The sequence below is a fragment of the Mustelus asterias genome, chromosome 5 (genome assembly GCF_964213995.1).
Source record: "Mustelus asterias chromosome 5, sMusAst1.hap1.1, whole genome shotgun sequence".
In the NCBI taxonomy this organism is placed as follows: domain Eukaryota; kingdom Metazoa; phylum Chordata; class Chondrichthyes; order Carcharhiniformes; family Triakidae; genus Mustelus; species Mustelus asterias.
In genome coordinates, this window is record NC_135805.1 from 140,308,383 (window position 1) to 140,330,483 (window position 22,101).

Genomic DNA, 22,101 nt, shown 5'->3' on the forward strand with positions numbered 1-22,101 from the left:
TCCTGAGCGGTAAGGGAATTAAGGGTTATGGGGATCAGGCGGGTAAGTGGTACTGATCCACGTCAGATCAGCCATGATCTTATTGAATGGCGGGGCAGGCTCGAGGGGCTAGATGGCCTACTCCTGCTCCTATTTCTTATGTTCTTATGTTCTAAATGTGTATCAGATGCTCAAATCACTGTAGAATAAATACTAATGAAGGATATCAATTCTTGCTACAAATATATTTTAAATATATGCTAGTAGAAAAAACTATGCATTTAGATTTTACAATGACTCAAAATATTTTACAAAAATATATTGAATACAAAGATCCAATTTTTGAAGCAGAGTAAATAACTTGCTTCAGGTGTAACCAATAGATTAAAGTCCTGTTTGTTTTAGGTCTCATCAAAACATTCACACCAAGCAACCCATTGTCACCAGGTTATCTTTCACTCCCTCCACCACTCATGTACTGAGGTTGCTGTGTGTACTGCCTATAGGATGCAAGGTGCAAAAGAAGAAATGGACCATAAAAGCTGGCCTTGTCAGTGATGTCCCCATCTTGTGAATGAATAAAAAACTCAAGGTCTTTGGCATTCCATTTGTGAGAAAGTCAGCAAAAAAATAGTCAGACTTCTATTGGTACTTTCAGGCCATATATTACTAGTGAAATAAGTTTGTCTCACTAACCACTTTCCAATGTTCAATAGGCAGTAATTCTTACCAGAAATGTCATTTTGAATTTTCATTTGCAAGTTAGTCATATTATCTGACTATCTCAATACATATCAATTGTATTTCAAAAAATACTGTAGTCAAGGAAATCACACTTGTTTCAGGAAACAAAGGATTTAATTTTTGCAACTTGTACATGCTGTCAGTTTATTTCAGAATTAATACTGTTATTTTATAATGTCCAAACAATAGTAAATAGTAACTCTATCTTATGTGCATGCTCTTTGCTATGCAACTCTCATGTCACTGGGCATTTTACAAAATATATTGTCAGAGAAAAAAATCAGACAGGCGCTTACCACATGGAAAAGGTATCAAAGCACCATGGTAGTGATGTGTCTCCAAATGCTGAATACATGTGACATAACATTATGTAGATGCAGCTTCAAAGAGAAAAGTACCCAAACTGAACACTGTCAGGGAGGAATAACCGGAATCAAAAATACAACTGTATATAAAATTGGTTCACTGATTAACTTTTCATTCAAATAAGAAACCTTAGAATGATTGGAGAAAACAAGGAGGCTATTGTCACTGATGTAATGGAGCACTGCTTCAAAACCTTAGTTTAAAGAAGTATACAAGATAAGAACAGATTAGCATTCAAACCAATTCAAGTGTTTGACATCTTGGTTTATGATTATGTATCTGGACACTGGCGAACACGTCCAAAAATGTTTGACAATTATTTTTAGATTATTGTTTTTAGAATAATCTCTATATTGCAAATTGTTTATCCCCAAATGCCTCAACCTGTCACTTTAAGTTCAGGAATAAAATCTTAATCAGTCTCTCCCTCCAGTACTCGGTGTCTCACCAGAAACCCAACAATAGTTCAGTAGTAAAACTTTCCAGAGGCAGATATGCTATAGTTGCAGGAAATTCACTGCAACAAGCACTGGAGGCACTACTGATGTGTTTTTTTTTAAATCGCAAAATTACAACGAGCTTTAAAAAAAATACACAACTATATGGAAGATGATCATGGAATAGAATAAGACCAGGGAAAAACAGAGAGGTCAAATAGAGCAATTGTTTCTGCTGCTCACAACTGGAGGAATGATCATTAAGAATACTAGATACATTGCAGTTAAATCTAAAATGTTTGTGTTTTCTCTCCAGTAAATTAAATTGCTATACTGGTAAAATCAGGTAGAAAAATCAATACTTTCCTCATGAATATCAATATTGCAGTTTTCTTGTTCTAACCTCAACATGAATTTTATTCATCGAATTATTCCAAATTCCAATTATCAAACAAAGACAAAACCGCAGTCTATGACTAGCAGATGAAATATAATTGACAAATTAAGAGTATTTGAACAAGTCCATGCACCTCTATGCCACAACTTCATTCCAGCTTGAAAATTTCCATTACTGCTTCAACCATGGCATCCATCACTTGAAACAAGCACATCCGAGTTACAGTGCAAAGCCTCAGAATTCAAGGTCCAGTTTCAAAAGAAATTTTGTTGCTGAATTCCCATCTTCAATCACGAGTAGCAGATGTTGTATTCTTCATCCACTCACTGGGTGACATTCATGAAATAAATCTCCTAACTCAATGGAAAAGGAGAAGTGTCAAGCTTCTTTCAAACTGTGTTCTGAAGGTTTATTTAATTCAATTTTTACTCCCTTTTCACCTGAAATAAAAATAAAACAAAAGTAAAATAAAACAAATATTTGTACCACAGCAGCATATTGCAAAAGTACACAAGTGGTATGTATGCATGATTTAAGTAAATTGATCTATTTTCTCATTGTACTTGGGTCTACTGGTGCCCACAACACCACTTCTGCATTCACGCAGAAGCAGATGAGGGCCTTGGTATTGTAGAACTGCTTTGTGATAAGCTGGAACAAGATGCAAGTCCATAAGGTCTTTTCTCGACAGACACACGTATCCAGATTTTAACTTACAAATTGTTCCGACAAGTAACCCATCCAAAACAATATCATTTAATTAATTAATTAAGACTGTAATTGTAACAAGCATAACATTTTGCCCAGCTTTTTTAATCTTGACTTCCCGGAAGGAACATTATGCACAAGATTCATATCACCAAAACTTAATTTCTACTTGGGAGTTTGAAAATCTTGCTTTTTTACCTATGAGGGCAGATTTTCAGAGGTAAGACTCTCACATAGCATTGCATTACAGGAACACATGTCTGAAAACTGGGTGCTGAGTTCAGAGAGCTTGCACTGGTTATTTAATGACTAGAAAATCAGGATTGCCATGAATCAGGAACGCTAACCATCCCATTTGTTTTTTGTTTCGGTGCACTCCCACTGCACTGTAAGTCTTGCCTCAGAGAACTTATCCTATTATGTTTTTGTCTATAAAACACGAGGGAAGTAAAACCGAAGTAGTCATACAATTAAAACGGACATGGAGTATTCCAGGCATAGATTTAATCACTCTGGCAAAGAACAGAACATAATTTTTAATAATTTCTTGCATGTAATTAAGTCCAGAGATAAATCCAGGTTATTGAGCATGATGATCCTCATCATAAAATTACCTCCAGCAGTAAACCACTTGTGCACTAAACACAAAACAAATATTTTAAGCACAAATTAATGTTTGTCATTCCGTTCTTTTGTTTGATTTCAAAAGTAAGTTTAATTTTATTTATTGTGTCACAAGTAGGCTTATATAATTAACACTGCAATGAAGTTACTGTGAAAATCCCCTAGTCGCCACACTCTGGTGCCTGTTCGGGTACACTGAGGGACAATTTATCATGGCCAATGCACCTAACCAGCACATCTTTCAGATTCTGGGAGGAAACCGGAGCACCTGGAGGAAACCCATGCAGACACGGGGAGATCGTACAGAATTGAACCTGGGTCCCTGGCATTCAGGCAGCAGTGCTAACCATTGTGTCACCGTGTTGCCCATAAATAAATAATGTATTGTAATTGAAAAAGGACATTTTTAGTGAATCACTCATTTTTATCGTGATGTAAATTTCCACGAACAAATAATTAGCAAGGACCTTAAAAAGATTGATGCTACTGTTGGATGAAAAGGAAGTTCACTTAAAAGATCGAATCAGCTGGAATCTCCATTATTGAGAGCTGCGCTAAAATATTAAGTTTACCAAATTTTGCAACTTCCATTGGATACAATATATTAAATTGTAAGGGGATGGACTCCCCTACTGGTGAATAAACTCACCACCAGGTGATTCTAAATCAAAGTCAAGTGTAACGTGATTCTGCCATCTTCCAAACACAAGAAAAAGCACAGGATAAAGCCAGTGGCTGATATAAACTGAAGTTCTCTGTTCATTTTCCAGGTATAATATACATTTATCTCAAAATATAGCAAAGTAAAAACACTCTTGGGAACTTGGATTCACCCAGGAGAGTAGTCTGAAAAGTGGAAATCCAGAGCTTAATGTTGTGAAGCTAGTGTTTGTAAAATGCTAAGAATTGTAAAATTGCATGGTCTGTTAAAAAAGGTAGTTTTTTTTGCTGTGCTTAGAAAGTTAAAAGAGATGTAGGTGCATATAGTACACAGACTGAAATATTGTTTTGAGAGGCTAGGCAGTAGTGTTGCCAAGACAACAAGCTGTTTTTGAAGTTTAACCAATCAATTTAAAATAGCCATTGGAATAACAGCAGCCTATCAGATTTGAATTTGACGTTTTGGTAACCTGTAAACCAATCCTATTGTGGGGATGTTGCTATGTCATGAGGGGTATAACAGCCAGCTCCCAGCTCCAGAGGGCTGGCCAGCAATTGCCTCTGCTTCAGAGAAAGAGAGAGAGACTGCCAGCAACTATCTCTGCCACAACTAATAGCTTTTAGCTCAAAGCCTCATCTGAATTGAAAAGATATCAAAAAGAAGCCAGAGATCCCAGACAGAAGATTCTGGAAGACAAAACCTGGTTGCATTTTGAGTGTGACAAAAAATGATATTTTTTTGTTAATAAGTGGGAATTGCATTTATTTAAACAGCATTCTATTAGAATCGTGTTTTGTTGGGTTTAATAGTTTAGTTAACCTGTTCACTGTTAGTTAGATAAATAAAATGTTACTTGTTGCTTTTACAGAGGGTCTCAGGGAGTTATTTTGATTTAACCACAAAGTTGCTGAAGAGCAGATCGTACTATTTCTCACTCACTAGGCGAGGTACTTCTCTTTGAGTGGTTAGGTGTTAGTTCTCAGAGAGGGGATCAACCCCCCATTTCATAACATAAAAAATACAAAATATAATACTATTGACACAGTCCAACAAGTAAAAAAATCTCCACCAGGGTTCAAAACACAAGAACATGGAGCTAGCCCACTTATTGCTGAAATGGACGCAATGTGTGCTGTTAAAGATACTGAAACTGGACACTGATGGAACAGCATTAGCTGGGGAAGAAATACTGCAGATTAATTGGAGATACAAGTTGAAGGAACAGGAATAATAATAATAATAATGCAGGGTGGAGGAATAAGAGCAAACCTTCTCCTGAACTGCCAACTCACTAGGATGTCAGAAATTACACTGTCCTGATCAAAGGTTCTTGTTCCTCATGTAGTGACCCATGCGGAAAATTGCGGAGGTCAGGGAGAATATAATCAGTTGGTGCCTTGCTGACAACATCAGCTCATTAAAGAGCAACATCAACTAAGGGGAGATATCAAAGTGCTGCCAATGCCAGTGGTACTGTACAAATCATTGCCTCAAGATATGGGGAAGGAAGAATAAAGATTGTTAAAGGTACAAAAATTAGCTCAATATGAATTACTTCATTCTAGTTCCAAAATGCATCTGCCTCTTCCAGACAATGTACTCCATCCAATGCCACAATGAGTCTCTTCTTTCAATTGTCCTGAACAGCCAATCAAGTGGTATTCTTGCTCCAACCAGAAGATGGCAGTCTTCATCCCAGGATCAGGGTTGACAGGAATTAGCATCGGACAAGAAATCCACCTTTCTCCCTTCTTAGTGGATGCTATCACTTCCCCAAACCCAAGTATTTCTCCCCCAGTGCACATCTGAGTTTCTGCCCCACTCTAAATTATTGATAACACTCATTCCCATTTTTCTCTATATTACCATCTACTGTCCTATACTTTCTCACTCCCCATCGGTGTCGTACTTCACCACTCCCTACAGCACAATCCCTCTCCTGAGTGCTGCTGCTCATGGATCCAACTCCTCTCTCCCCTTAGCATAATCTTGAGTGAACAACCCATTACTGTTCAGTATTGACAGGTCTTGCTAAAGTTGCCAATCGGTTCACACAAGACAGACCTGTAAGGTCACACAAGGCTGTGCACCAGTAACAGCCACTTTCTCCAGGAGGGAGGGGATAACTGGAGAAGAAAAATAAACTTGGAATAAAATTATGTTGTCAAGAATTTATTTTTAATTCAGTTATTTCTGTACATTGAAGAGAGGTGAGGGATCAAATGGCTTATTCCTGCTCCTATTTCTTATTACAGTAAGAGTTTTAACAACACCAGGTTAAAGTCCAACAGGTTTATTTGGTAGCAAATACCATTAGCTTTCGGAGCGCTGCTCCTTCGTCAGATGGAGTGGAAATGGAAATGGAGTGGACATTTCCACTCCATCTGACGAAGGAGCAGCGCTCCGAAAGCAAATGGCATTTGCTACCAAATAAACCTGTTGGACTTTAGCCTGTTGTTAAAACTCTTACTGTGTTCACCGCAGTCCAACGCCAGCATCTCCACATCATGACTACCTATTTCTTATGCCATTAGTGAATTATATGAAACCTCCTCATCCATTTTACTAGCTCAAAAACACGGATTGAAATTGGCAAATTTGTTGGAACTGATTTTTGTGCTAAATTAATAACATAAAACATTTGGAGCATCATGCAATAACTTCAAATGACTAACAAACTTACTTTGTGGTTTGAAATAATCTTTGACTTTTAAAAAGCAGTGACAGAAATTGCAATGCTAGAAACTGAATACGAGAACTAAAAATGTTTGATGTAAACAGGACGCCAGATACTATCTTTAAAAAGAAAAAGACAAGTTACATCGAGACAGAGATTAGCAGCTATTTTAGCTGTTTTTAAAAAGTGAGATGGAAGAGAAAGAAGCAACAGTTATGGCAATCAGAGAGGGGAAGTGGATTAATTGAGCAGCAAATTGCTTAAAGGAAAATAGTGAGATAATATGAAACATCAGTGACTTAATAAACATAAATAAAGAGTAATATAGGCCATCAGCTGTGACTCAGTTGGCAGCACGTTCATCTCTGAGTCACGAGGTTCAGCGTTCAAGTCTGCCTTCAAGACTTGAGCACAAAAATCAAGGCTGAGATGCCATCTTTCAGATGTGACATTAAACTGAGGTCCCATCTGCCTGCATGGGTTGATGTCAAAGAACCCATGGTACTATATTGAAGAAGAGCAAGGGATTAATCCTTGGTGTTTCAGCTGATATTTATCCCTCAATCAAAATCACGAACAGATTATCTAGTCATCAAGACATTGATGTGTGTGGATGCTTGCTGTACTTCCTCTTTACAACAGTAACTACACTTCAAAAAGTACTTCATTAACTGTAAAAGCACTTTGAGACATCTGGTGGTTGTGAATAGTGTCATATAAATCAAAGTATTTCTTTATAAAACAGAGGAGTGCAGATAGTGGATATGATTACAATGGATTTAAAGACATAGTAGAGATCCACGCAAAGTAAAATGTGAAAGATAAGGAAAACAACATGATAAGCCAACGAGCTGAGAATTCAGCAGATATGAAAGTAAAACAGAGAATTTAAGCAAAACATGGGAAATGCACCTATCCTGCGAAGAGAAAAAGGTACAGACTCTCACTACAGGCTAGCAGTTAACTCACTGGCGTAAGCTCCACCTCATATGCAAACCTGCATCTCACTTACATAGTAAGAAGTCTCACAACACCAGGTTAAAGTCCAACAGGTTTATTTGGTAGCAAATACCATAAGCTTTTGGAGCACTGCTCCTTCGTCAGATGGAGTGGAAATGTGCTCTCAAACAGTGCAAAGAGACAGAATCAAGTTGCAGAATACTGATTAGAATGCGAATCCTACAGCCAGCCAGGTCTTAAATGTACAGACAATGTGGGTGGAGGGAACATTAAACACAGGTTAAAGAGATGTGTATTGTCTCCAGACAGAACAGCTAGTGAATTTCTGCAAGTCCAGGAGGCAAGCTGTGGGGGTTACTGATAATGTGACATAAATCCAACATCCCGGTTTAGGCCGTCCTCATGTGTGCGGAACTTGGCTATCAGTTTCTGCTCAGCGACTCTGCGCTGTCGTGTGTTGTGAAGGCCGCCTTGGAGAACGCTTACCTGAAGATCCAAGGCTGAATGCCCGTGACTGCTGAAGTGCTCCCCCACAGGAAGAGAACAGTCTTGCCTGGTGACTGTCGAGCGGTGTTCATTCATCTGTTGTCTTAGCGTCTGCATGGTTTCCCCAATGTACCATGCCTCGGGACATCCTTTCCTGCAGCGTATCAAACAGACCATTGTCCGCAGCAAACTACCCAGCCTTCAGGAGAACAGTGACCACGACACCACACAACCCTGCCACAGCAACCTCTGCAAGACGTGCCAGATCATTGACACGGATGCCATCATCTCACGTGAGAACACCATCTACCAGGTACACGGTACCTACTCTTGCAACTCGGCCAACGTTGTCTACCTGATACGCTGCAGGAAAGGATGTCCCGAGGCATGGTACATTGGGGAAACCATGCCGACGCTACGACAACGGATGAATGAACACCGCTCGACAATCACCAGGCAAGACTGTTCTCTTCCTGTGGGGGAGCACTTCAGCAGTCATGGGCATTCAGCCTTGGATCTTCAGGTAAGCGTTCTCCAAGGCGGCCTTCACAACACACGACAGCGCAGAGTCGCTGAGCAGAAACTGATAGCCAAGTTCCGCACACATGAGGACGGCCTAAACCGGGATGTTGGGTTTATGTCACATTATCAGTAACCCCCACAGCTTGCCTCCTGGACTTGCAGAAATTCACTAGCTGTTCTGTCTGGAGACAATACACATCTCTTTAACCTGTGTTTAATGTTCCCTCCACCCACATTGTCTGTACATTTAAGACCTGGCTGGCTGTAGGATTCGCATTCTAATCAGTATTCTGCAACTTGATTCTGTCTCTTTGCACTGTTTGAGAGCACATTTCCACTCCATCTGACGAAGGAGCAGTGCTCCAAAAGCTTATGGTATTTGCTACCAAATAAACCTGTTGGACTTTAACCTGGTGTTGTGAGACTTCTTACTGTGTTCACCCCAGTCCAACGCCGGCATCTCCACATCATGACTCTCACTTACATGCCATTGAACTATTCTCTCCTCCAATTGCTATTTTTTCTCGCAAATTGTGCAACCTTATTGAAATGCTTGTCTTTCAGTCTTCAGTTAATCATGAAATGTCAGTATATGCCTTTTTCTTAACAGAAGCTGACTGACCTGGTGTGCATTACCAACATTTTATGTTTTCATTCACAGACCTATAGCTTTTATGAAGGATATCTGCTAGAGTGTGTTTAAAGATTCTCTCAAGAAGAGAAGATGAAACTGCAATATACAGAACAATCAGCAAGAAAAACAGGCCCTTTGGCCCAACTGAGATATACAGGTGTTTGTGCTCCATATGTGCCTCCTCCTCCTCATCAACATACCCTTCAATTCCTTTCCCCTCATGTACTTATTCCAACACTCCTGTCAACATTTTTGCAGAATTTATATTCTGTATCCATCTGTTAGAAATCAGAATTTCATGTGAAAAAACTGAAGTGTATTCTGAATCTATTCTGCAAAGCAAGCAGTTAGCCTTAATTACCATAAAATATACAGAGATGCCTGTAAACCTGTGATGCTCCCATTTTGAGCTTCATGCTTGAAAACTAACCAAGAGGCAGTCTCGGAGAAAACATTTTGTTTAGAGTATCTCAGCATCATAAATTTGGAGTGAATCTTACTAAGCAGGTTATTCCATCCTTCCTTCACCATCATCACAACCTCATCTGTCTCTTTATAGTCTCAGCATAACATACAGTCTTCCCATGGTTTAAAATCACATTGTCTCTCATTAACTAATTTACAGCACAGATGAAGGCCAATCAGCCCAAGTCCCTGCTGGTTCTTTTTGGGGCAATCCAGTTCATCCCATTTCCCACACTTGGTCCCTGTAGATTTGCAAGTATACTTCCTTCAAATGTCCGTACAATTTCCTTTTGAAAACATTAACTGTTTCTGCTTCCACCTCTCTCGTGGGCAGCGAGCTCCAGGTCATTACCACTCATTCTGTAAATAAGTTCTTCCTCATATTCTCACTGTACCTCTTTCCCAAAATCCATGTCCCTTACTTCTTCTATCAGCAACTATTGGGAAGACCTTTTCCTTGCCTATCTTCTCTAAGCCTGTCATAACTTTGTATATCCCTATCAAATCTCCTTTGCTTCAAGGACAACAACCCCATCCTTTCCAATCACTTGGTAACTAAAACCCTCCAATCCTAGAACAAAACTGGTGAATCTCCTCTACACCCTCTCACATCTTTCCTAAAGTGCAGTGACCAGAACCAGACACAATACTCTCATGGTGGCTTAACCAGAGCTTTTACAGGTCCAACATAACCACCCTGCTTTGTACTCAATGTCTGTATAATGAAGCCCAAGATCTCCTGCACTTTGCTACCATTCCCTCTATACGTCTTGCCATTTTCAAAGGTCCATTGACAAAGGTCCATTGACAAGGTCCCTGCACAGTCTTTAGAATTTTGCCTCTCCCTATACCTTCTGCCAAATTGTATCACATAGAACATAGAACATTACAGCACAGAACAGGCCCTTCGGCCCACGATGTTGTGCCGACCTTCATCTGAAACCCAAGATCAAGCTATCCCACTCCCTACCATCCTGGTGTGCTCCATGTGCCTATCCAATAACCGCTTAAATGTTCCTAAAGTGTCTGACTCCACTATCACTGCAGGCAGTCCATTCCACCTCACACCTCACACTTTCCTGTATTAAAATCCATCTGCTCTTTCTGCTAACCTATGTAATGTTGCAGGCAATTCATATAATCCTCAATGTTTTTTTAAATTCATTTGTGGGACATGGATGTTGCTGGCTGGCCATTAAGACCAGTTATGACCTGTTAGTTTCTGAGCTCAAACCAACTTTTTATCCAATTGAATGCTGACCCTTCTATTCCATGAGCTTAATTTTTTATATTGGGCTTTTATGTGCTATGTTTTTTTAAAAATCTGTATAGACAACATCCACCTCATCATTCAATTTATTGCCCATCCCTTGTTGCCTGAGGGCAGTTGCGAGTCAACCACATTGCTGTGGCTCTGGAGTTACATGTAGACCAGACCAGGTAAGGATGGCAGATTTCCTCCCCTAAAGGACATGAGTGAATCAGGTGGGTTTTTCTGACAATCGACAATGGTTTCATGATCATCAGTAGATTCTTAATTCCAGATATTTTTTATTGAATTTAAATTCCACCATGTGCCGTGGTGGGATTCGAATCCGGGTCCCCAGAACATTAGCTGAGTTTCTGGATTAATAGTCTAGCGATATCACTAGGACATTGCCTCCCCTTTGGGAAGCACTCTATGCTGATATCATGTGAAAATTTTGAAATTTTATTCCATATTCCAAAGTCCAAGTCATTTCCCTTGGAGAACCTCACTCCCCACCCCTTCCAGTCCATGAGTATCATGTCCTCAAACCAACTTTTTATCCAATTAAATGCTGACCCTCCTATTCCATAAGCTTATTTTTTTTACATTGGGCTTTTATGTGCTGTTTTAAAAAAATCTATACAGATAACATCCACCTCATCAACTTTCTCTGTTACTTCATCAAAAACTTCAATCAGTCAAGCACAATCTGTCTTTTACAAATGACCTTTTTCCCCCAATTATGGATTACAAAACCGTACCCAACACTGATGTTAAACTGATTGACGTGGACTTGTTAGCATTTTCCTTGCACCCTTCTTGAGTAAGGGTGTCACACATTTGCCATTCTCCAATTCTCTGGCACCTTCCACATATCTAGAGATGATTTTTGGGTTTCCTATTATGTTGACTGCCATTCTATCCTATACTTTCTCTTTGCCATTGTTATTTTCCTCTTCACCTCTCCTCTCAAACTATTATAGCTGACCTGGTTCTCACTTGAAGAATTCACCTGACATGATACACCCCTCCTTTATTCATCATCACCACCATCTACCTCATCATCCAAGGAGCCCAGTTTTTGGCTCCCTTATGACTTTATTGAATTGTACCTAGTCTGTATCTTTTCCTTAAAGGTTACCTATTGTTTTGTTACAGACTTTCTTGTGTCAGGTTTCAATTCTTGAAACCTCAGAACTCTTAACCTCACACCATCTCCCTTTCCTTCTACAATCTACAGGTTTTCAATATCTGAGCTTGACAACAATGAAGCCCATGTCTATCATCATAAGAGTTAGCGATTTAAAATAGTGACTTGTCTGTGTTATTAAAAGTAACTATTAAATAAATTATTTGAGAGAGGAATCCTAGTACCATCTTCAGTGAGCAATACTTACTACAATTTATGCTGTGGCTGGTAAAGTATTTATGGTTCCAAGAGTTGACTATTTAACTGTAATACCAGCCAGAAATTGTTTAAAAACGTAAGCACTCTAATGAGGCCACTTTACCTGTTGAATATTTGTCTTTAGCCCGTGTTCGTTCATCTGCATCAAAATACCAGACTGTTATGGCGTACCTAAAATTTAATATAAAACTGGTCAATGTTTCCCCCAATTGACATTATTCACAGTAAAGTGGGCTCTAGACATACATCTTTAACATTCATCACATACACCATCACAATAGCTGAATAACATATCGCAAACCTGTAAAGTCTGAACATAAAATGCAGTGCTCTGTATCATGAAGGACTATATAGCAAACCGTAGCTACTTTTAACTCTGGAAGAGAAAAAATTGGTAAATATGACTAGACAACTGGACAGGACATTTCTCACAGTTGACCATAATATTTGGTGTCACGATTTAACGTTCAAGTGTGTTTTAAACAAAAAAAATCTGGCCCTAAACTAAATATATCTGAATATTAAAATTCACATGCAAGACATGCACTTGTCACATTTCTCTGAAAATTTACCTCCACCTTCAGTCTTATAAAAAATACATGATTCAGAGAGCATATGCTTGTTTATTTTGCATGCCACTGTACATTGCAAGAGTGACAACATTTCAATCCTACTTAATTGGTTATAATCAAGTTTTGTGACCACCGGAGATCATGAAAACCATTTAATAAATCCAAGTCTTTTTTTTCTTTTAACATAGATATTAATTATTGCAACACAATCACTTGAAATCTGTCAGCTGCGTTACTGAAGTGTTACAGGACCTCAATTACACAACTTTTGCCGCTTGCGCCTGCTGATAATTTTGCAAGTGCAATTAATGTTGGTACAAAAGAAATTCCACCAGGCCACCTTTCAATATTTTACAGAGAAACTGAATTTCTTCCAGGAAACACTTCTTTAAAAGACATTTGAATTATGGTTCCATTGAGGGAGGAGTGCTGAATACAGGGGATGGAGGAACCTTTAACGCTCTAAAAACAGCCAACTTCAAGCACCTTCTGATTGGAAACTGAACTCAGCATTATTCAAAATATTTACCTAGTGTCACAGTGAAAAACGTTATCTTGCGACCCAGGATAATGTGCTTTGACAATCTGAAATGGCTATTAGTAATCAAAACTGTTCGTGGATACTGAACAATCTGCAATATTACCTTTGCAGCCAAAGTTGCACTTATTCACCACCTTCTTTTAAAGTCAGTTAAATCAAAACTACTCTCGCAAATTTGTACTCCTGTCCCCAGTTCTAGAGCAGATCATTGTAAGATAAATTCCTTACTATAAAATTGTGGTTCTGGTCACAATAATAATCTTAAAAAGAGACGAATCCCCAAATGACCTCAATGGAATGAACTGATGGATAAGATTTCACTTTAAAAATGTATTGCACCAATCAAACCCAAAATCAACATAAAATGAAGCATATATTAGCAGGTAAAAGTGTTCTTTGTTATTTCATTTTGAATAGTCAATACAACAAATATAACTCTCACAAATGTCTTAGCATCACTCTCAGAACATATGCAGTCTCAAAGTTTTTTAAACTGTGCCTCTGCTGAAACAGAAAAGCTGACTTTTTTTGTAGAGAGCTCTACTCACTCCTCCCGAACACCAGCAGTTCTGTGCGAGTTCTCCAGAACAGGCTGAACGACGATACCACTAATTGGCTTCTATTTGTCTTTTTCGGTTATCTAGCTTTCATTTCCACAGCAACCTTAAATCACCAGGTCATTTCTGAGAAATGACATCACAGCCAGGAAATCCAATTATTGCCCGTACACATCCATCCTTTCCAAAATTACCTTAGTTTCACTTTGGCTAGATGTTTCAAAACTAAGCTTTTTGCATATACAGCGTTCATCAAAGTCAAGTCTAGGTTATTAAGACACATCAAAAGGAACCACAATCTCATGGGATTTGACAAAGTACCACATAACTGTCTTTGATAAAACACTCATCAACCTAAAACATTTTTTTGAAAATCCGTATTCACATTAATCCCACTATCCTTATGAAATCTTTCCTCTATTTCAAAGAACTCGATCAAACCTGATTAGTGTCTGACTAACAGGGTTGATCTTTTTCGAAGAAATAACAACAAGGGTATATATTGATTTTGGCAAAGCTTTTGATAAGGTCCCACTTGGCAGACTTGGCAAAAGTAAAAGTGATGGGTTTCAAGACAAGTGACAAGTTGGGTCTAAAATTAGTTCAGAGGGAGGAAGTAGAGGGAAATGGTTGATGAGTATTTTTCAGACTGAAAGGCTGTTTCCAAAAGGCGTTCCACAGGGCTCAGTACAAGTTCAATTTCTTTTTGCAGTATATTTCAATCATTTGGACATAAATGCAAGCATATGATTAAAAAGTTTGCAGCCAATACAAAAATTGGCTATGTGGTTGATAATGAAGAAAACTGTGGGAAAATACTAGTCAGAAGGGTGGAACAGTGAAAAATTGAGTTCTAACCAAAGACATGCGAGGTAATGCATTTGGAGAAAGTTAACAATACAAAGTTAACAATGCCACATGAAATGGCAGGATACTGTGAAATGTACAGGAACAAAGGGGGACCTTGGAGTGCATGTCCAGAGATCCCTTAAAGTGGCTAGACAGGTAGATAAGGTAGTCAAGAATACACATGGAACAGCTGAATCGGGGAGAGGGGTCTTACCTTCTCATCCCACCAGTCGATTCGGGGAGGGGGGAGCGGTAGCATCACAAGATAGGTGACCTTACTGGGCCTGGATATTGGTGAGATTTGGACAACGCTGTGCACTCTGCAATTTAGCTGCCAGCTTTCCGGCAAGCTTAAGCCCCACCCCTCCCCTACTGGCAAGAAACAGATTTAGCATTATTTTTTGAACAAAGTGACGTAAGACTGGACTTGCGGCCATGCCGAAAAATGGATCTGAAACTCTCCTGTTTTCCCACTCGTTCGGGATTTAGGATTTTTTTGACAGGATGCCCCCATATCATAGGAGATCTGGGAGGTTATGCTGGAATGGTATAAAACATTCTACAACTGAAGTGTTGCCTGCAATTCTGGTCACCGCAGTTTAGGAACGATGTAACTGCACTCAAAAACGTGTGGAGGAGATATAAGAGGACGTTTAAAGTTTTAAGTTTATTTATTATTATCACAAGTAGGCTTACATTAACGCAGCAATGAAGAGTCGCCACATTCCAGCGCCTTTTCGGGTACACTGAGGGAGAATTTAGCATAGCCAATGCACCTAACCAGCACATCTTTCAGACTGTGGGAGGAAACCGGAGCACCCGGAGAAATATTCCTCTTGGTTGAGGGATCCATAATGAGGAGGCATAGATTTAAGTAATCAGTCGAGAGGTGAAGCTTTTTCACCCGGAGGGTGGTGGGGATCGGGAAACACTGTCTGAAAAAGGATGGTGGAGGTAGAAACCCTTATAACACACAAGAAGTACTTGAATATGCTCTTGGAAGTGTTACAACCTTAAGGTTACGGGCCAAAGATGGAAGGTGGGATTAGGCCAGATAGTGATTTGTCAGACAATACAGACACAGTGGGCTGAATAGTCTATTACTATGCTATAAATTTCTATTTTTCTCTGATCTCTATGAAGTTTTACAAACACAATTTGTCTTTAACAAATCTATGCTGACTTCCATCTTCAGCCCATGCTTTCAAAATGTCAATTCGTTTGGTCCAAGATGATGACCTCTAATAGTTTCCCCACGCCCGCCACTGATGTTCAGCTGACAGGCCTCTAATTGCTGTGTTCGTCCTTTTTTTTAAAAAAAAGAATGTAACATTTGCAACCCTTCGGTCATCTATCCGATCCTAGGGGGATTTGAAGATTGCGATGTCATGGATCTGCCTAGCGACAACAGCAGCCAGCATTCAAAGGGGATGATCTGATGCAACCTTTCCAGTGACAAGACATCCAGACATAATCCAGACAAGGTGTAAATAGCTATCATCAGAAAAAAGCTTACGTAGATGGCTAAAGATCAGTGTAGGTATACAAATGCTAATTTCGAGAGTCACGGAATGCGAGAGATGAAGGCAGCCCATAATACACAAAGGAGAAAATCAAAGAGGGGCCAGGGTATAATTACCAATACCTGAAGAAGCAGACGTCCAGTCTAACATCTAATGGCCGAGAAAGTATTGTAATATCTAAGAACCAAAAGGCCAGCTTAACTTCTAGAAGCCAAGAAGGCATTGTAACATCCACGAGCCAACAGGCCAGTTTAACATGCAAGTCTGAGTGGCCATTTCTAACATCTAAAAAATCTTAGAGCCAGGGTAGTGCAGGAGATTTGATTTGATTTATTATTGTCACATGTATTAACATACAATGAAAAGTATTGTTTCTTGCGTGCTATACAGACAAAACATACCATGCATAGAGAAGAAACGAGAGTGCAGCTAGGTGTACAGAAAGAATTCAGTTTTAGAAGCATAGAACGAGTGTAAGAGATAGAATTAAAAGGTATGCTAGACACAGCTTGCAAGAAGTCGCCTCGCTCCGGCACCATCTTGGATTTTGAGATTTCGTAAAAACAGTTTTAAGTATCTTCGCTGGGCCAAGAAAAGATGTTTTGCAGACTTGACCATCCACCCTGTATTATGTGGTAACTATAAACTGGATTTGACTTGCAGTTTTATTTATTTATTCATCACAAGTAGGCTTACACCAGCACTGCAATGAAACCACTGTGAAAAAATCCCCTAGTTGCCACACTTTGGCACCTATTCGGGTACACTGAGGAAGAATTTAGCATAGCCAATCCACCTAACATGCACATCTTTGGGCTGTGGGAGGAAACCCATGCAGACATGGGGAGGACGTACAGACTCCACACAGACAGTGACCCAAGCTGGGAATTGAACTCGGGTCCCTGGCGCTGTGAGGCAGCAGTGCTAACCACTGTGCCACCGTGCCGGCCCAAATTTATTTAATTTGGATGTTGTTTGGGAGCAGTAAAGTCTTGAGTACAGGGATTACAGATATATGTATATATATATTTTGGAACAAGAAGTAATTTATATATAAACTGCATGTGCTTAGTAATTTATATATTTGTCACACAGTGTTATCGTCCCATTCGTGTGTATTTGTCTTTAATTTAATAAGTAGTCTTTAGTAACTGTTACATGGCGACTGAGGTTTCACGCGACTCCTCACACCATTCCAAAATCAAAACTATACATGACCACAAATTGGTGATGAAATCTGCTTTGGATACAGTTGAGGGGGATGACATACCAGTGGTGAGCCGCAGTGAGAGGATCTCCAGCACTATGTCCGTCTCTGTGGCTTGGGAGGGTAAGGGGCAGAGCGGGAGGGCAATAGTTATTGGGGACTCGTTAGTTAGAGGGATAGATAGGAGGTTCTGTGGCAGCAAAAGAGACTCACGGATGGTATGTTGCCTACCGGATGCCAAGGTCTGTGACGTCTCAGACCGTGTTTTCCGGATTCTGAAGGGGGAGGGGAAACAGTCACAAATCGTGGTACACATTGGTACCAATGACATAGGTAAGAGAAGGGACAGGGATTTAAAGCAGGAATTTCTGGAGCTGGGCTGGAAGCTGAGAGCCAAGACGAAACATGTGGTCATCTCTGGTATGTTGCCGGTGCCACGTGATAGCGAGTTGAGGAACAGGGAGAGAGTGCAGTTAAACATGTGGTTGCAGGGATGGTGTAGGAGGGAGGGTTTCAGATACGTGGATAATTGGAACACATTCTGGGGAAGGTGGGACCTGTACAAACAGGACGGGGTGCACCTGAACCAGAGGGGCACCAATATCCTAGGAGGGAAATTTGTTACGGCTCTTCAGGGGGGTTTAAACTAATTTGTCAGGGGAGTGGGAAAAGGAGTTGTAGTCCAGAAGTCAGTGAGGGTGGTGAGGTATTGGGGAAGGTATCAGGGTCAAGGGTGGGTACCGGTAGACAGGAAGGTGGGTTGAAGTGTGTCTACTTCAATGCAAGGAGCATCCGGAACAAGGTCGATGAACTTGGGGCGTGGATTGGTACTTGGGACTACGATGTTGTGGCCATTACGGAGACGTGGGTAGAACAAGGACAGGAATGGTTGTTGGACGTTCCGGGGTATAGATGTTTCACTAAGTGTAGGGAAGCTGGTAAAAGAGGTGGAGGAGTGGCATTGTTAATCAAGGATAGTTTAACGGCTGCGGAAAGGCACTTCGAGGGGGATCTGAACACTGAGGTAATATGGGCTGAGGTTAGAAATAGGAAAGGAGCGGTCACGTTGTTAGGAGTTTACTATAGGCCCCCAAATAGTAATAGAGATGTGGAGGAAGAAATTGCTAAGCAGATTATGGATATGTGTGGGGGTCACAGGGTAGTTGTCATGGGGGACTTTAACTTTCCAAATATTGATTGGAACCTTTGTAGGTCAAATAGTTCGGATGGGGCAGTTTTTGTGCAGTGTGTGCAGGAGGGTTTCCTGACACAATATGTGGATAGGCCGACAAGAGGTGAGGCCACGTTGGATTTGGTACTGGGAAATGAACCGGCCAAGTGTTAGATTTGGTTGTGGGAGAGCACTTTGGAGATAGTGACCACAATTCGGTGTCTTTTGTTATTGCAATGGAGAGGGATAGGGCCGTACGGCAGGGCAAGGTCTACAATTGGGGGAGAGGTAATTATGATGCGATTAGGCAAGAATTAGGGGGCATAAGTTGGGAACAGAAACTGTCAGAGAAAGGAACTAATGAAAAGTGGAACTTTTTCAAGGAACAAATACTGGGTGTCCTTGATAGGTATGTCCCTGTCAGGCAGGGAGGAAATGGCCGAGTGAGGGAACCATGGTTCACGAAAGAGGTGGAATGTCTTGTGAAAAGGAAGAGGGAAGCTTATGTAGGGATGAGGAAACAAGGTTCAGATGGCTCGATTGAGGCTTACAAGTTAGCAAGGAATGAGCTGAAAAAGGGACTTAGGAGAGTTAGGAGGGGACATGAGAAGTCCTTGGCGGGTCGGATCAAGGAAAACCCCAAGGCTTTTTACTCTTATGTGAGGAATAAAAGAATGACCAGGGTGAGGTTAGGGCCGGTCAAGGACAGTAGTGGGAACTTGTGTATGGAGTCAGTAGAGATAGGCGAGGTGGTGAATGAATACTTTTCTTCAGTGTTCACCAAGGAGAGGGGCCATGTTTTTGAGGAAGAGAAGGTGTTACAGGCTAATAGGCTGGAGGAAATAGATGTTCGGAGGGAGGATGTATTGGGAGTTTTGAATAAACTGAAGGTCGATAAGTCCCCTGGGCCTGATGAAATGTATCCTAGGATTCTTTGGGAGGCAAGGGATGAGATTGCAGAGCATTTGGCTTTGATCTTTGGGTCCTCGCTGTCCACGGGGATGGTGCCAGAGGACTGGAGAATGGCGAATGTTGTTCCTCTGTTTAAGAAAGGGAATAGAAATGACCCTGGTAATTATAGACCGGTTAGTCTTACTTCGGTGGTTGGTAAATTGATGGAAAAGATCCTTAGAGATGGGATTTACGACCATTTAGAAAGATGCGGATTAATCCGGGATAGTCAGCACGGATTCGTGAAGGGCAAGTCGTGCCTCACAAATTTGATAGAATTTTTTGAGGAGGTAACTAAGTGTGTTGATGAAGGTAGAGCAGTTGATGTCATATACATGGATTTTAGTAAGGCGTTTGATAAGGTCCCCCATGGTCGGCTTATGATGAAAGTGAGGAGGTGTGGGATAGAGGGAAAGTTGGCCGATTGGATAGGTAACTGGCTGTCTGATCGAAGACAGAGGGTGGTGGTGGATGGAAAATTTTCGGATTGGAGGCAGGTTGCTAGCGGAGTGCCGCAGGGATCAGTGCTTGGTCCTCTACTCTTTGTGATTTTTATTAATGACTTAGAGGAGGGGGCTGAAGGGTGGATCAGTAAATTTGCTGATGACACCAAGATTGGTGGAGTAGTGGATGAGGTGGAGGGCTGTTGTAGGCTGCAAAGAGAGGATGCAAAGCTGGGCTGAAAAATGGCAAATGGAGTTTAACCATGGACGAAAAGAAATTGGTTTAGGTTGGAGGGTCACAGTTTTTTTTTTTAACTGGTCGGTGCAACATCGTGGGCCGAAGGGCCTGTTCTGCGCTGTAATGTTCTATGTTCTATGTTCTAACCCTGATAAATGTGAGGTGATTCATTTTGGTAGGACTAATTTAAATGTGGATTACAGGGTCAAAGGTAGGGTTCTGAAGACTGTGGAGGAACAGAGAGATCTTGGGGTCCATATCCACAGATCTCTAAAGGTTGCCAGTCAAGTGGATAGAGCTGTGAAGAAGGCCTATAGTGTGTTAGCTTTTATTAACAGGGGGTTGGAGTTTAAGAGCCGTGGGGTTATGCTGCAACTGTACAGGACCTTGGTGAGACCACATTTGGAATATTGTGTGCAGTTCTGGTCACCTCACTATAAGAAGGATGTGGAAGCGCTGGAAAGAGTGCAGAGGAGATTTACCAGGATGCTGCCTGGTTTGGAGGGTAGGTCTGATGAGGAAAGGTTGAGGGAGCTCGGGCTGTTCTCTCTGGAGCGGAGGAGATTGAGGGGAGACTTAATAGAGTTTATAAAATGATGAAGGGGATAGATAGAGTGAACATTCAAAGACTATTTCCTCGGGTGGATGGAGCTATTACAAGGGGGCATAACTATAGGGTTCTTGGTGGGAGATACAGGAAGGATATCAGAGGTAGGTTCTTTACGCAGAGAGTGGTTGGGGTGTGGAATGGACTGCCTGCAGTGATAGTGGAGTCAGACACTTTAGGAACATTTAAGCGGTTATTGGATAGGCACATGGAGCACACCAGGATGATAGGGAGTGGGATAGCTTGATCTTGGTTTCAGATAAAGCTCGGCACAACATCGTGGGCCGAAGGGCCTGTTCTGTGCTGTACTGTTCTATGCAGATAATATCCATGTGATTCATCATAGAAAATGGAGGCTCTCGACTGGGATCTTAAAAAAGCTTAATTCCTTAAGTGTATGGAATTTTATACTTTTTGAACATAATGTGACTGAGGACCCCGTGGAACAAGTGAAAACATGTTTTTTAAAGCAAGGCAGCTGCAAAACTGCTCTTGATCTAGCGCGATCTTACCCAGAAGTAGCCAATACAACCATAGCAATTTTGAAAGGTGTGCGTAAAACCAAATTGATAGAACTGGCAGATAAATTAGTAGTCTTAGCTGCAGGGGCTAAGAAGGCGGAGATAATTGAAATTGAAACAATGCATTTAAATATACAAGAGGGGTTAGCCAGACCTACTATTTCAAGCAGTGAAGAAATTGAATTAGCTCGGCTTCCGTTACAAAGAAACATAAAAATTAACAAGTTAGAGATGCATGAAAGAGAGAGAACTTTCCCACAGGAGGAAAGAGAAACCGAATTTAACAGGGAAATGGAGCAAGCTACAAGGGAAGAGACAAAGAGAGAGAGAGAGAGATTTTTAATGTTGCACACAGGTAGCAGAATCCAAAGGTTAGAGCAGATGGCGGAGGAAGGTGGTTCTAGATGGTAAACTAGTGGGGAGATGTTCAGATACATACAAGCTCTTCCCAAATTCGATGAATGGATGCAGAGACATTTTGCTGAGAAAATAGCTAAACAGCTGTAAGACATTTGGACCATACTCTTACAGACTAAACTGGTAGTTGGGTGAGTGAAGTCTATGCACCTTTGACAGAGGAAAGGTCTGGGGACTATGAGACAGT

At 40.7% G+C, this 22,101-nt stretch overlaps 1 protein-coding gene across 2 annotated transcripts in view; it reads right to left on the reverse strand.

Moving 5' to 3' along the window:
• The window catches only part of egln1a (egl-9 family hypoxia-inducible factor 1a), a 60,304-nt gene continuing 38,203 nt past the window's right edge, over positions 1–22,101 (reverse strand). The window contains exons 3-4 of one of the 2 annotated variants that reach the window (XM_078213416.1): positions 12,421–12,488; positions 1–2,363 (exon numbers count right to left, since the gene is read on the reverse strand). In XM_078213416.1, the coding sequence (XP_078069542.1) occupies positions 2,302–2,363; positions 12,421–12,488 (130 nt within the window). In that variant the 3' untranslated portion in view covers positions 1–2,301. The remainder of the gene's footprint in view (positions 2,364–12,420; positions 12,489–22,101) is intronic. The other variant, XR_013497799.1, reaches the window with a different exon arrangement.